Raw genomic sequence first — 15,949 nt, forward strand, 5'->3', positions numbered from 1 at the left:
GCTGCAGGGATTGTTAAGCTTCATTAATGGCCATGACTGAAAACAGCACTTCTGTTAAAGCAACAGAGTGCAGGGTCAGTCATGTGAGATGGCATGACTGCAATTAGTGCCGTAACATGGAGAAAGTTTTGAGTTTACATTAACCAGGGAACAGGTGAAACTAGGTATCAAAGCCAGTCTCTAATACACAGGCCTGCTCTCTCTGCTGTAAATCAAGGTCCTGGTAAATGACAGCCCTGGTCACTATTTAAGAATGAATGCCAGTACCGAAAAAAGCATAAATGGATACTGCGCTCAGGTGTGTGTGCATGTTTCTCACCATCATGTCCTGAGTTGAGAAGGTGTTCTCCCAGGTCGCAGCCGAACACCCTCTCCCGAAGGATGCCTCTCTGCTTCAGCTTCTGCTTGGTGGGCCTGGACTTCATGAAGGAGCGCAAGAAGGTGATCAGTTTCCCGTGCTTCTTAGACACTGAGGAAGGAGGGAGGGAAGGAAGGATGCATCTTAGATCTCTTACACAGCTGTTTACTACTACACAGTAAATGTGGGTCTGACTGGATCAGCTTTCACACAAGGTCTATGTGTGCACGAGAGTGAAACCCCATACAAGCTGCTCAGGGTTGTCCCATTGTGCATTTCAGCTTCATTCTAATGCAAACCCTTCCTTTATGCATGTGCAGTTTCCTTGAGGCGAAAGCTTCATTCCTAAATACCACCTCCCTGGAAACTACAAAGGAATCCTTCACATCCAATACCAGTCTCCTCCACTCCCCTTCAATACGAGACAAAAAAGGAGAAGACCGACTTAAAAACCCAAACCGCATTAATCAGATACTATGTCTTGGAAAGGGTTGTAAGCTTCTTACACTACACACCAGTTGTTTTTTCTGCTTTAGAGAGATGTGGAAAGGGTATCAAGAGAATCAAATAATCTGCATTTTTGGAGGGGGGAACAATGGAACTGGCCTTGACTCCAGGCATTTGCTCAAAAACTCTTCCCTGAAAATCACACACTGGTGAGACGACAGTAGCAGAGTGCTTTTCCACTCATGGGTCAGCTACTTGACTCGACTACGGAGATAAAAATAACTTGTTTAATGAAATTTCCTTTACCGAGAATTTGTTTTAGATTAAGTTGTCTATCAGTCTTTAAACAGGCACAAAAATCAGGGGTAGCTGCACTAATGCCAGTCAGTCAAATGACTAAAAAAACAAACCATTTCATCATCTTAACACTGTACTTATGGGCTGAATATTCAACTATATTCTAGTACAAACCTCTCTCTGAGAAGAAGAGGATGCTACTAATCCTGATATTTACAGATTTTCTTTCTAACTCTTAAAGCATCATCAGTTGCCCTTGCCGCTCTGTCTTTCATACCATCACCGCCCTGCAAAGCTTTCCACTCAGGCCTAACACATCTCAAAGACGACACAGACAGACATCTGTTTTGTCTGTCTGTTCTCTTGCTGGTGTCAGTGGTCCGCCCTCACGTCCTGTCAGTGCTTCAGGTAAAACATTCTGCTCTTGGATCTCACTTTCTTTCAGTCTCTCTTTGATCCTGTATGGACATGTGTCACACTGGCTTTGACCAACAACTCTTCCTACAGTTATTATTCTTTAAGTGTGCAGTCCTCTCCTCTCTGAATCCTGGACAGAAATAAAAAAGCATGCAGCACCCAGAAGCCACATGTTCCATGCTCCTGAAAGCAGAAACATTTGAAGTGACAGTGTACAATGTCTCACCAAGGGGAAAAAACAACAACCCAAGAACAACTGTTGAAAGTTTACCACTGCATTAAAAACATCCATTAGCTGATAGATAGTCATTGTGTCCTTCAGCCACACCATCTGGAACTGCACTCAATCTTTGAAAACAGTGATCATGCCAACTGTTGGACTTTCTCTGGGCTAAACTGGAAAAACTGCTGTGTCGATCAGGTTTTTTTTATTGATATTCCAGGATGCATTCCTTTAACTGATTATCAGTCAAGATTACAATCCAGCCACTCTCTCATGTGTTCACATCCTTGACATCCTATTTGTTTAATCTGCTCCAGACTTCAGACCAAGACAAATGAACGGGTTGCAATTTAAAATTCAATCAAATAACAACTAGTCTTTGGAGGAACACAGTTCTACTTGCTGTGCCTCGCTGAGCTTTGCTTCGATTGCAATACAACTGAAAGTAGGCCAGTGCTTACCAAACTATCTCCAGACCCAAAACAAGCTGAGTTAAAGAAAGCTAAGGCTCAATTGTGTGCTTTCAAGATAACAAGAACACAAAAAAAGTGTCAAGGCAGCATCTTTACTCACAGCTATCTTAGCAATGATCTGTCAGAGGTGCTGATGCTACGATTCATTTGAAGTCACAAACAGCATCATGATACACACGTACTGTTATGAATATCATTATTGAAAAGAACCATCCAAAACATGTGCTGTGCCAGACTTGGCCTCTTGTTCAGACACCATTAGGTAAAAATTAATGAGAGCTTGCCTGTTTTGCATGCGAAATGTACACTATGGAGGTAAATTGCATGCAAGAGACTTAACTGACAGTCCATCGAGTACATTTTTAATGCAAACATCAAGTCCAGAGTAGAACTAATGAGCTGAAGGGAATTGAAAGTTACTTTGCAGCTGAATTAATTTAGTTTCTTATTGTGTTGGCAGAATACTAATAAAAAATATATGCACACAGTGTCAGTGCATGAATAAAAATACTGTGGGCAGACAATTATGTTCAGTGACACTCATTACTTTTCACTCATATTTGCTCTTTTAAATCAGTAACTTGTCAAGGATAAATGAAAGCAAAATGAGCAGGAACACCCCCAACTCACTGACCAAACTGTCGGTGTATTGCGGGTAATGTTTGTGACGCCTGGCTTTGACAAGGAGGAAGAACCCATGGAATAATAAAAAAAACAGACAATATTGCTGGCTTTGCTACATCAATTTTGATCCTGAATCCCACAGTTGGGGTGCAATGAGATCATATATCGTATCAGACGAGCAATCAAGGAAAGAGTTGCTGGGTAAAAACAACTGGACACATGACAAACAGTTTTCCTGAAATGACATGGTATTCCTTGCATGTCTAGCCATGTACCCACTAGACACTCTGCAAGACACTTCACTCACACTGAGTGATGAGTTTGCTCATTTCATTTTTCTGCAGATAATAATCAAATCTATTCTGTCACTTACTGTTTTCTACAGTTGGATTCTTTTGGCCGATGCTCAAAGCACACACACTAGTAGACAGATTTATAACTACCTCACTCCTCCAAGTAAATGAATAATGCTTGAATCAGACTTTTCAGTCTTTATTGTGTGCCATTTTAATGAAGCAGCACAATCAATACTGAATGAACAGACGGCCTCTGAGCCAGCATCCACAAACAAGACCCATCGGCCCATTTCAGGGAACAGCGGAGTTACAGTTCGCCCCTCGGGAAGAAATTCCTTCTGTGCTGCTGTACCCGCAGACAAAACCGCTGAGGCAGCTTTGTTTACTCACTGTTGAGGCATCAAAAAGGGCCTTCAGTATCATAGAGTAGACGACTGTGCAACTGTGTTGGCTTACACTGACACGTCGCTTTTATGTAGGAAGCCAGACTGACTGTAAGACGTGAGGAAGAGGAGTGCACTGACAAGCATGACTCTCCAGAGGACGGATGGAGACTCCCATCTGCTTACTGTCAAGGCAGATGACAGCCTGAAGGCCAACAGCTCTTCAAGCATGCTCAGCACAGACACTCTTCACTCACTGCTGAAATCCAGCAGGGGGAGGGCATTTCATTTTTCAATTTAAGGATAGTGGGACTGATAAAGCCTTAAAATGTTTTCTTTTTTCTCTCATTACAAGATTTACAGCTTGGGGGCATTTAAATGGGTATTTCAGTGATTGGTTGTTGTACTTTCAGAGAGTAGGAAGTCTTCGAGGGGACACATTTAAAAAAGACTTTTAGTTCCTAGTATGAATCAAAAATCTTTAATTTCCCATGATGCCTCTGGATAGTGTCTCTCCCTGCCTGGTAAACACCCTTGTCTTCAAACTCCAAACCTCTGTTCTGTATTGCAGGCTTTCAGTTAGAAATTTGTCAACTCAAGCCCAAATTATATAATAACCATGGTAAAATCACTATCTGATGACATCATCACATATTTCCAGATAGTCAAAAACCTGATAGTATATTTTTGACACATGACACACAGGGAGGGGGGTGGGGGCCAAGAAGTTCACAGCTATGGAAATGAGAGCCAATTTCCCTAACTGGCATTTGCACATCTAACAAATTAACTCCAGATAGGACAAAGCTAACACAGTGAAGGACTGTTAGAATGCCTAAGGAACACTGACAAGTTTGAGGTTAGGCCCTTCACTGACTGTGTGACCATGACTTTTCCCCAAGAGAGCCTAATAAGAGGATGTGATGAGCCAGGGTTGAGGAGAAAAGAGGCCCAGCATTACAGCACGAGCAAGTACAGACGTAATGGCAAACATCATGCTCTCTTTCCCCACTCCAACCCAAAACCGGTAACCTCATTCCATTCAGTTGGAGAGCTTTTCAAAGGACAAAGATTGGAAGAAAAGAAAAGAGAGCTCCAATCAGCAGACCCTAGCCTGAGACATCTGATACAAACAGTGTGCGTGTCAGTGTTCCCTGAACACACAACCACCAGTAGGCGTGACCATGGCTCCTTAGGACATCAGAATGCTCTCATCTCAACTCAGCTCAGCCCTTTCACTTCAGCCAGCACCCCCTCGAGACCCAACAGCCATGCACAGCATGAAAGCAGCTGAGCGGGAAATTCAAACTGCCCCCCCCAACCCCCTTCACTGTTGTAGTTTCAGACAAGAATTACCACCTTGTGGTTGTATGCCTCCACCGACCAGTCAAGCTGCATTCACATCCACGTCTGTCCAGACTCATAATATACGTAGTAAAGACTTTGGAGGAAATTAATAAAAGGTGTTAAGTGTTTTTTTGTGGCAAGATAGAAGTTATCACTACATTGCCATGTATGATTGTAGTGAATAATTTCCAGTGAGAAACATGCTGCCTATCATGCTGTATAGACTGATGTTTACAGAGTCCAGAGCTTCATCACATGGTTCAACAACAATCACCTGAAGATCAATATCAGCAGAACCAATGAGCTTGTGGTCGACTACAGTGCTTCAAATATGGATGTTGCTGCAAAGAAGCTCAAAAGTGTAAAATGTGGATGCTTCAAATACATTTTCAAGTCAAGAGAACGAAGATCTAAACAGTCACCACAGTTTCCAGGTGGACGCCCAAGATTAGTGTCATCAATTTAGTATCTGACCAAATGTGAAATATGGTTACAATCTCCCCCTCTGTTCTGTTGAATAATGACCAGAAAAGTGTTTTGCACGACATTGTAATGTCATAGTGATGCTGGCCTTTGACCTTTTGGATATAAAATGTCATCACTTCATTTTAATCTATGAGACATTTGTTATCAAAACTTTGTCAGAATTAAAGTATGAATTCTTGACTTATGGCCAAAAATGTGTTGTGTGGTCACACTGACCTTTAACCACCAAAATCTACTAAGCTCATCCTGGAGTCCAGGCGAACATTTGTGTCAAATTCGAAGTAATTCCCTCATGGTGTTCCTAAGATATTGTATTTGTGAGAATGGGATGGACGGACAAGAGAACAAGGGTTTTGGCTGGGATGTGATTTTTTTTAAAAGGTCTTTCTGGGACCAGTAATGTTCGGTGTGAGTTAACACTGCCAGTCGGAGAATGTTTGCAGTTTTGACTGTCAACTTATAAATACCACTGCATTCACTCACCATGTAAAGACATACCTGATGAGCACAAAATCCTATATCCTATATTCCTTTGGTCACTATAACTGTGACTGGCAACGCTGAGGGACTTTTCCCACAGTAGCTTATCTTTTATAGCTTAAGGAACAGCAGGCCAACTTCATGACTATTATAAAAATCACTTCCTGATCGCTGTCATTGGAAAAAGGACACTTGTCCATTGAGAAGTGACTACCACAAGGAAAATGTTTGCTTTACTTACTCAAGTAAGAAACAGGCCATGGCACTGAGAGACACTGTGTTCACACTCATTACCATCATCTCCTGTTGGTGTTTGTAGAGGGCGGCTGAGTGTGTAAACAACAGAGCAGTGTCTGCCTACTAACAGGCAGCCATGAGTGACAGTGACCTCTGTTTGGACATGAGAGTCAAAGTGTGTGGTGACAGTAGGAGCTAAAGGTCTTCTTGTTCAAACTGTCAATGCACCACTGATCATGACTTCAGTGGAGGGGGGAGAGGGCAGGGGCAGGGGGCGTCATCAGCTGGGCCCTGTGTGCTCTTATAATCAGGCCAAATTTAAAAACAATTAAAACTACTTTTTACTTTACAACCTGGCAAACCGAGTAGGTCTCACTTTAACTCAACCGTGGCGCTCATGTCGAGGCTTCTTTATTATACTGTGATAAAGGTTTCTTCAAAAGTCACATTTTACGTCGTTAAATCGTTTCAAGTCCTCAACATCTTACGACATTATGCCATTACTGGGAAATCAAAAATAGGGTGAAGGAGCAAACATTATGCACAGGTTACTGAATACGTGTAACGACTGAGAAAACGGAAAATGTGGAGTCATGTGGGGAAGCAGCATATTTTCCACTTCTCCGGAGTGTCGAAGCGCCTTCTGTCACTCCTTCACATCGTTTATTCCCAATAAAGCACCATACTTAGAGCATTATGTTCAGTACTGCTGACGGTGTCCAGGTAAGCTGGGCCAATAACTACGACGAATAGATGAAATTTAATACGACACAATTCAAACGTCATTTCTTACCTTTGATCCATAACGCGGAATTTGCCTTGAGGCTATGTAACAAAAAAGTCCAAAGTACAACTACAACTTCTCTTTTTCCTTTGTTTTCTCGCTAACCGTAACTGTTACACCTGTACAGAACAACGACGAAACAATTATCCCAAAGTCGCAAAAGCGGCGAAGTCCCTCTCTAACCGAGCGAGAAGGAGCATCCAGGGTCGGAGGTTTCGACTCGACGAGCAGAGCAGAGCTGTGCTCAGTCCTCAGCGTCCACCCTGAGCTCCGCACTGCTCTACAAGCCCGCTGATGCTGCGTTCACGTGCTCCCCGAAATATGGAAACCAGTGCCAGTCTAACGAAGGTGTGCGTTGTGTTGATGCAAATTCTATATAAAAAGTCAATATGACGGAGAGGGTGGGCCAAAACAGCAACTTTTAGTAGGTATATTAAAGCAAAAACACATTTGACCATGCCTGCATCGTGCGCTTTTCGATTTCTGAACTTCATAACACTCCAACACTAAAGTACCCAGAGATAGGTCAGAGGACGCAAATGCTGTAAAGTCTCGCTGAGTTTAGGTGCTACAGTCCCGATAGAACTACAATATGTGTTCCTACAAAAATGCCATGAAAGATGACAGGACTTGGGGCTTGTACAGTGTTACAAGAAGAGGACACAATGTGCATTAAGAATGTCATGTTTTTTGTATAAAACATTATGGTCAAGAGTTTCTCACAAAGCAAATGTGTTTGCGTCCCTTACGCACACTCCACCCTTGCCCGCCCGGACATTCTTAAATTGCTGACTTACACATGTGCTTGATTATAATATTTCCAACAGCATGTGAAGGCAGCAGGGAGTCGGGCAGCCAAGAGGCAAGCTGGTGGTTTACACAGTGGAAAACACTCCTTTACTCTGCACACACACACTAACAAGCAGCATTTATTCTCTGTCGAAATGCTCCAAATTGAATAACTGCTTATTTACAATAATTAGATACTTATATGAATTGAGTAATTGTGTATTTCAAGGCCTATATACAAGGTTCAAATAGAAACACAGCTACTACGAGAGGATGAGGGAAGTAATTTCAAAAACAACTTCCTGTTATTCTTATTTTCTTCCGCTCTGACCCAATCTCCCCATGGCTGCTGTCAAATTTAAAGTTTGAACATCCTCCTAGACTGACTAAATCAAATTCACTCAAATAACTCATCCAACTGGTTCAATGGGGGGATAGAGTTTCAAAAACTTGTACACTGCTGACTGGCCAACCGCCAGCTGACACTCACTGACATTCAGCATGATTCAGTCCGACTTAAACAACATATAGGATGGTCTTGCTTTGACTTTAAATCAGCTCTCCCCTCTGAGGGGCCCCTTGCCCCCTGAAAGCATTATCTTATTATCTTATCTCCTAACCCTTAATTCGCTTAGTCCCAAAGTAGACATGTTGAGTCAAAATAAAGTCAAAGTAATTTGTTGTTGGTCCAGAGTCACAAGACTGCAGTCAGACTTTTCCACTGCATGTGATCGTTTCAACTTGACATACGTTTAACAAGTTACACAAAGACAAACAACCCTCAAACGGTTATCAAACACAAAGATATGTAATGGAGACAGGATATTTTACAGTTTAATAATTACCTTTATTGTCCAAAATAAACATTACACTTCACTGGGAATTTAATAATTACAAATTACCCCAAGCATCTTTTTCTGCATTATGTTTTGTAAAAAAAGGTTTTCATATCAGCACAGTAGGGCTCTACTTTTGAGTAATTCAGTGTGACACTACTTTATACTTCAAGTTCACCACAAGTTAGAGGGAAATATTCTACTTTTTATTCAGCTACAGTTCTTTGACAGCTACAGTTACTAGTTACTTTGCTGAATAAGCTTTCACATAAAAACATATGATGAGCAGATAAAAGTCACTACCATGGCTTCTTTTTAGCTTGTGATCCCTTGTCAAAAAGCAGAGTGTGGTAGTAACGCCCAGTCACATTTCAGATGTATAAATTGTTAGCAGTTGCCCCTTTAGACTTCTCAGATGGTTTCATCTGAATAATTGTTCGAGGCCCAAAGAGTTAAAATTATCCAGTTTTTCATATAAAAGCAAAGATTCAGTCCAAATAATAAATCCAAATCCACCCTAACCAGCTGTAGCATTCAGATGTGGTTTACACATTGACGCATCACTATTACAATCTAATAATGTCAGATATAATGACATATCAGTCACCATTGTTTTTACTTTGATATTTTAAGCACATTTTGCTGATAATAGTTTAATACTTTCACTAAAGTAGGATTGCCAGTGCAGGACCTTTACTTGTGATGGAGCATTAGAACTTTACATTGCTCTCTGGTACTTTTATTCATGTAAGGAAGTGAATACTCTTCCACCGCTGTCCCTCCTCCGTGTGTTTGTAATGCCATGCTCTATAAAAGAGTTTTTTCTCCTTATACCACCCAGCTCCTATTCACTGCACTGAAGAAAATTACTGAGAAAGTCAAACGAAGTCAAACTCAAACAAATGATTTCGTCGCAGCACAGACCACAGTCATACTGGTGAAATGGGCTGGGTAATAGTGTACTTCTGAAAGTACAGAGGGAAACCATTAACATTTCTCTCTGAACTGATCACGAGGAGGAGATATTTCATTTCAGACTATTTCATTTGTGCACTTTGTATACAGTATGGTGCTACATGAGATATCTTTGAAATAAATCCTATGAATTCAACATTTGTGACATTATCAGAGCAGTGGGAGGCTGGTTGGTACTGACACAGTCAAGACAGCAAAGGACTGAAGATTATTAGCAAACAACACTGTTCACCTATACAGGAAGTAGTGAGCTCCTATCCTGATGCCATATATAATACAAAGAATGACAGGCCTGCTGTTAGATTAAGTATCATTAAGCTGCTATTTTGCATGGATCTCAATAGCCTTTTTCACTTCTGGGATGTAGACAGAACAAGGAAGTGTCATTTTGCAGCAGCAGAAGGCCATACTGTCTGAAACCTCACTATGGTTGTTAATCTCAATTACCACCTAGTGCTTAAATGACTGTAAGCTTTGAAGCTTTGCAACAACACAGTGCACAGTTTGTTTTAGTGATGACACCAATGCAATAGATCACAATACTGATGCAGTACAACTCTGTGTACCAGAACTACAGATATTCATTAGCCGTAATTTCACAGTAAGTCCACTGAAGGGGAGTAAAGGTGTACAGAAAATGATTTTTGTGCTTTCCACACTCACTTAGTTTACAATATCGCCTGAGTTGTTAGTATGTAATCACAAGCAGCCTCCCCTAAACAAAGGTGTGGTCTACAACAACAGTCTCTTATTGAAGCTGCAGAGCAACACGTTACACAAGGGACCTTGAATAGTTTCACAGCTCAGAACCAGAGCGCCAGGAAATGATCTGAGCTCCTCGGGAACAGAAGGACAAATCTTACTCTGTCTCACACATTCTCTCCCCATTTCCCTTCCTCTCTCCTTCATTTAACCAGCTGTCTTGGCTCATGTGTGCTCACAGCTGCCCAAATCACTGGTCCCCAGACATGACGAAAGCCTGAACTGAGGTGGGGAACAGAGGGGGCTCTACATCTGGGTCAGTAACTGGTAGGTCTATTGAGCTGTCTGGGGAGGAAAGAAGGCTAACCATAATTTTTTATCCAAAGCTCACAACTCTTTGTTGTCACATTGATGTCAACAAAAGAGTCTATTTTTACTGTGAAGAAAGTCGTCTCTGTTTTCAGATTCCACTGCAACACAACACAAGCACATGGACCGAAGGACTAATAACTCTTGATAGCTTCTATCGTCTCCATTTTAACTGGAGCAGTGCAGCATGTTAACAATTTCCATAGTTTTACTGGGACACAGCAAAGGTTAGTGGTGAGCAGAGTGGATCTAGGCAGAGCAAGCACATTTTTCCAATGCTGTGTGGCTCCCTGCAGGAATGTGCTCTTTCAGTCACCATGGAGAGGGAGACAGAGATTCTTACTGTTGCAGGACAAAGCTTAACGCTCAATGGATGGGTTTACAGGCCCCCGCATTGTAAAAGGATTAAATAAATCAAGGCTGGTCGAGACCTAGCACCACAGCACCCTTGCCGCGGCCTTTCAGCTTCGACCGCACAGACACACACAAACACAGCTGGCCCCCGTCCAGACACAGAGTACATTCAGCTGCTTTGAGAAATGCTGTAGTAACCTTTCTCACCCCTGAAGATATTTGCATACACCTTGAGGGGCGAAAACAGAAAAAGAACAAGGGGCTAGAGGAGTAAGGCTGTCCTCTTTTGAGAGCCACATTTAAAAACTGGGGTTACACTTTTAAACTACTACTTCTAACCCCAAAACTTTTACATATAACAACATGCCATGTAAAACAGACTCAGGAATATCTATAATGACAAAACCTGAAACACATACAAAATACAGTATGAGAAGAAGAGTTTTACAATACAGAAGGAATCTTTGACTACGAAAAAAAAACTGAAGGGAAATATGTTTCTTTGCTTTTCTCGTACAAGTGTATAGCATGTAGAATGAAAAAAAGTGCACACAAACACACATGAAAAGACCTATTTCCAAATGACTGTGCCATACATGCGCTACTATTACTGGACAACCACATGTGGCTAAAGGCCATTATTTGTAGAGATAATGTGGGGTTGTGTGTTAAAGGTCACTGACAGGACAGTTGATTGTGTTGTGAAAGGTCCTCCTCTTGTAATGAAACACCAAAAAGCAAGAGAAGAGTGAAGCTAAAAACCTAGCTACATCCCCAAATTTAAGCTTCTACAATAGGTATACAGACTAGTGTTATTAGAGTCACACAGTTCAAAGACATCACTCGGGGTTGTGGAGTTTGGTTAGGGGGTGGTGGTGCAGCACACCAAAGGATTTTTGTCTACCTGAACTTAGGCTGTAGTGGTTTAGCGGGTCGGCCACCCATGCACTGTCCTGTATTACACTCTCCATCTCCAAGTCTGCATGCAGCCCGATGGACAGATGGACCAACAGACAGATGTATGGATAATGGAGACATGAGAGAATCAGCAGAGGGAGAGAAGCACTTCAAGTTAGAGAACAGAGCAACTGTGTACTTCAGGACTGTGAGCTCAGTAGCTTTGCATAGAAATGACACTTTGATGCTAAACTGTAAGTAACTGTAAACTGTTTTGTGAGACAGTGAACAGATTAAAAAAATGTAATGAAGTATACTCAGTTAAAGAAAGTTTGCATTCAACAATAAAACATGTCTTCTTCCATGAAAGAACTTAAATTTAACATTAAAGTTAGAAACCTTAAGATTCAGATGAAATTAAATCTGTTTTTGACACTATTTATGGTCCACAGTTTTCAGCAACAGCTGTTCAGTATATTTACATTCCAAAAATACCTCTCTAAATAGTAGTTTTCATTAATGGGGTTGGGGTCCGCCACTCGCAGATAACATTAAAATTTCCTACAATTTCCTATGCATAAGGGATTCACAGGAATTCACTGCTGACTGTCCTAACACCATATCTGTGAATGCTAACCCAACACTTCCTACTGCTTCTGCTCCTCATTAAAAGCATGTAACTGACGAAACACATGGTGCCTTTTATTGTGAACCTGTCACAGGAAACACAATGTATTTTTCACCAAGGTTAGCGCTTACAACATTTGTTTCTTCAAAAATGCGTCTACCAAAAAAAGGCCATTTATTGCATTTTTAGATCACTTTATAATATTTCAGTGGTAATGGAATTGGAAAGAACGACAATGAGATGCTAGATGAAGGGTTGCAAGCAACAGGCGGCAGACCTCCAACTCTTCAGAAAGGTAACTGTTTCCTGCTGTCCTTCCAGCAAACTACTCTCATGGTGTTCAGCATGAAATCACATGGTGGTTGGTGATGATGGGGAAAGGCCAATTATTGAGCTACTTCTTTGGTCAAGCAATGCGAGTTTGTTCAGGTAGGTCTATCTGCAGACGCACAGTACCACAGGACACGCCTACGATGTGATGCACCCTTGAATCGCAGTTTGGCTGGCTGGTTTGGTTAAGTTTAGGAAAACATCTCAGCTCGTGTGTCATGTCGTAAAGTGGGTGTGTCTGTGTGATGTAGTCTGCAAGACTGCAGATAGACCCTTTTCAGCTTGTTTGGCTGTGCTGTAAACACATAAACTCATCAGTTGCTCATCTGGTATATTTCTGACAAATTAGCTGCTCACGGAATGTTTGATGCTGTCAGAATGCTGGGACCTGTACTTTTAAACTACAGTAATCGGTGCCATCGTCGAATCAACCAGGACTAAAATCTTAAGGATTATAACTTTAACTACATCCAAACTCTGATGAACAAAATGTGATACAAATCCAAATGTGCAAATGCATTGTGTGTGAGCAAGTAAAGGCGGAGTGACTGGACAGGTGGATGAAGTGTGTATACCAACACGCACAGGGAGGGAAGAGACTCCAAGAAGCAGGCTGCAGGCCAGAGCAGGGGGAAGCTGAGGCAGAGGAGTCACAGTCAAATGCAACAAATCAAGACACATGCTACTGTACTGTACATCCCTGTGCAGTAAGACAACAACAGTATTAATGATGCATTGCGGTGGAGAACAAGCAGAGCAATTCTGACACGAGAACAAGCAGCTTATATGCAATTACATTTAGTTACTTGTTCTGCTCAATGACAACTTGTTTGAGTATCAGCTCATTCCAGGCATGTTAATACTACTGACAACAGGGCATCAGCAGGTTTAAGAGAAACAAATATTAGACTTTGGCTATTACCATGTGGAATATAAACTTATATGCAAGTTTACATATAATACTAAATATCATACACTGATTGTGGCTCAGGAGGTAAAGCCATCAGTCGACTTATCAGAAGGTCAGTGGTTCGATGCCTGGCAGCCTACGTGTTGAGACATGTTGGGCAAGATACTGAACCCCAAATTGCTCCTGTACATCAGTGTGTGAGTGTGTTAATGCCCACCATGTGAGAATGCGTGAATGCAAGCTTGTGTTGTTAAAGTGCTTTGAGTGGTCGGCAGACTAGAAAAGCACTAAATACAGTCCATTTACCATGTGAGACTTATCTCAAAACCAAACCTCCAACATATTTCTGATTAAACATATCTAAAGAATATTACAAGTCAAAAACAAAGATACATAAACATAAGATACATCTAAATAATAAACTTGACCTGCGGACACTCTGTAAAGGGAAAAATGCAGGATTGAAAAATTAGGACACATGCAAAAAAAAAAAAAAAAAAAAAACAGCAACAAACATTGAAACATTGCTCTAAAGCAGGAAAGCGGGCAGGCCGCAGTCATGGATTGTGGAGTGTGCTGTGAGTGTAATGCAACAGTTAACTCTACACATAGTCTGAAAGGCTCGAAAAGGTTTCAAACATTGGCACATCAGATAACATGGGCGTCCAAGAGAACCCAAAATGTGTCTATAATGACACGAGCCCTCAGAATTGTGGATCTTGTGGGGTCGGTGTTTTTTTGCTGTGTCATCACTTAATCCATACCCCAGAGGCTTTTCGCTGGTTAGGAACCCCGACTCCACTCACCCACCCCGGTCAGGCGGGTGGTTGTGACAGTGAGTCACATTGGTTGAATCAGTCTTTGGATTTGGAAGATGTGATGTGGATTCATCGAGACCTTAAGGTTTGATCAACAGGGCTCGGTTATAGCAAAATGACATGAGCTGCTATTTGTGTGGTGCTGCAGTGTGTTATTCCGTGTGAGAAGAAGTGAGAGCAAAGTTCAAGTTCAGCTCAAGTCTGTGTCGCAGCTGCCAAATGTGAAGTGTTCTCTTTGATTCCAAGAGGGTCTATGGTATACATTTGCATTTGACACTCTCAAAAGTGTGCTAAAGAGCTTATCTGTTTGCTTTGGACAGCAATAGAGATTAGTGCAGTTATTCCCAGTGGATTTGCATAGTGCTGAGTCAATGCAACATGATTAATGGGCTATTTCAGGGGATGACGTGTCAGAATTATGAGGTTCCTTTCACTGAAACATGCTCATCTACCCGTAGCTCTGTACATTCAGTTTCATTTTCATGTTAGACGATATCTATATCTCCACTGCATTTCACTCATTCACTCCTGAAATTGTGGTGTAAAGGTATGATAGAAATCCATTATAGAGCTTCTCGTTTAAATATTTTGGACAAGGCACGCACACACATATACATACATACATGGACACACACACATATATCCAGAGCCACAACATCTATCACAGACCAAACCACTTCCTGAAAATGCAGCCATTCAGCCGTCATTGAGACATTAACTGCCCTCAGTGATAATTTCCTACCAATGCCTTTCCTGTGAATGGTTTAAGGAGGAGGAGTACCTGGTTTTGGCACCGTGTTGGTCATGGACTGCGGCACTTTATCATTTATGAGCTCCACACATTCGCTGGGAAAGAAGCCAACCTGGAGACAGAACAGGAATGAGACAGACAGGGTGAGAGGGGAGGAAGTACAATTAGATTTAGATAATAAAACAAAGACTGGGAGAAAGACAACAAAGTATCTACAGTGAGGTGAAGCAGTCACATTAACCACCTAACTGTGGGATTAGACACTGTAACTAAAGCAGTATTTTTTATTTGGTTTGGACATTTATTGGTCAGGCAGTGTAGACACAACCACATCACACTTATGGAAAATATTAATTTTGCGTACCAGCTGCTCTTGTGAATGGCACTCTGGTACAGCTGTATTTAACTTTTAAATAGCAATATTAAAAAAAAACCCAACTTAAACTCTACATTGTACAAGAATGCCAGATGAAGCCCAGAGACAAATGGCACAAACACACACATTGCTGAATGGCTGACTGAATACCCCCTAATGGCTACAGAGGGTACTGCAGGCATGTTTGTGTCACTTCACTCTGTGCATTTGCTACTCAGTTAGTTCCCCAACTCACGTCCCCTTAGAACTTCAGTCAGCCATTAGACTGAATCTTGAAAATGTAGACCTGAGGTTTGCAGGCTGCAGGTGATCATGGGCTCATAGTCAACATTTATCAGAGAAAAACAGCCTCTCCATGTGTC

The 15,949-nt window shown here is 41.6% G+C and overlaps 1 protein-coding gene across 2 annotated transcripts in view; it reads right to left on the reverse strand.

Moving 5' to 3' along the window:
* The window catches only part of arhgap32b (Rho GTPase activating protein 32b), a 102,245-nt gene that overhangs the window by 14,501 nt on the left and 71,795 nt on the right, over window positions 1–15,949 (reverse strand). Inside the window, exons 11-12 of one of the 2 annotated variants that reach the window (XM_041951729.1) lie at window positions 15,242–15,323; window positions 320–469 (exon numbers count right to left, since the gene is read on the reverse strand). In XM_041951729.1, coding sequence (XP_041807663.1) covers window positions 320–469; window positions 15,242–15,323 — 232 coding nt within the window. Of the gene's footprint in view, window positions 1–319; window positions 470–6,861; window positions 6,997–15,241; window positions 15,324–15,949 lie in introns of those variants that run through there. The other variant, XM_041951730.1, reaches the window with a different exon arrangement.

Source organism: Chelmon rostratus, chromosome 14 (assembly GCF_017976325.1).
Source record: "Chelmon rostratus isolate fCheRos1 chromosome 14, fCheRos1.pri, whole genome shotgun sequence".
Lineage (NCBI taxonomy): Eukaryota > Metazoa > Chordata > Actinopteri > Chaetodontiformes > Chaetodontidae > Chelmon > Chelmon rostratus.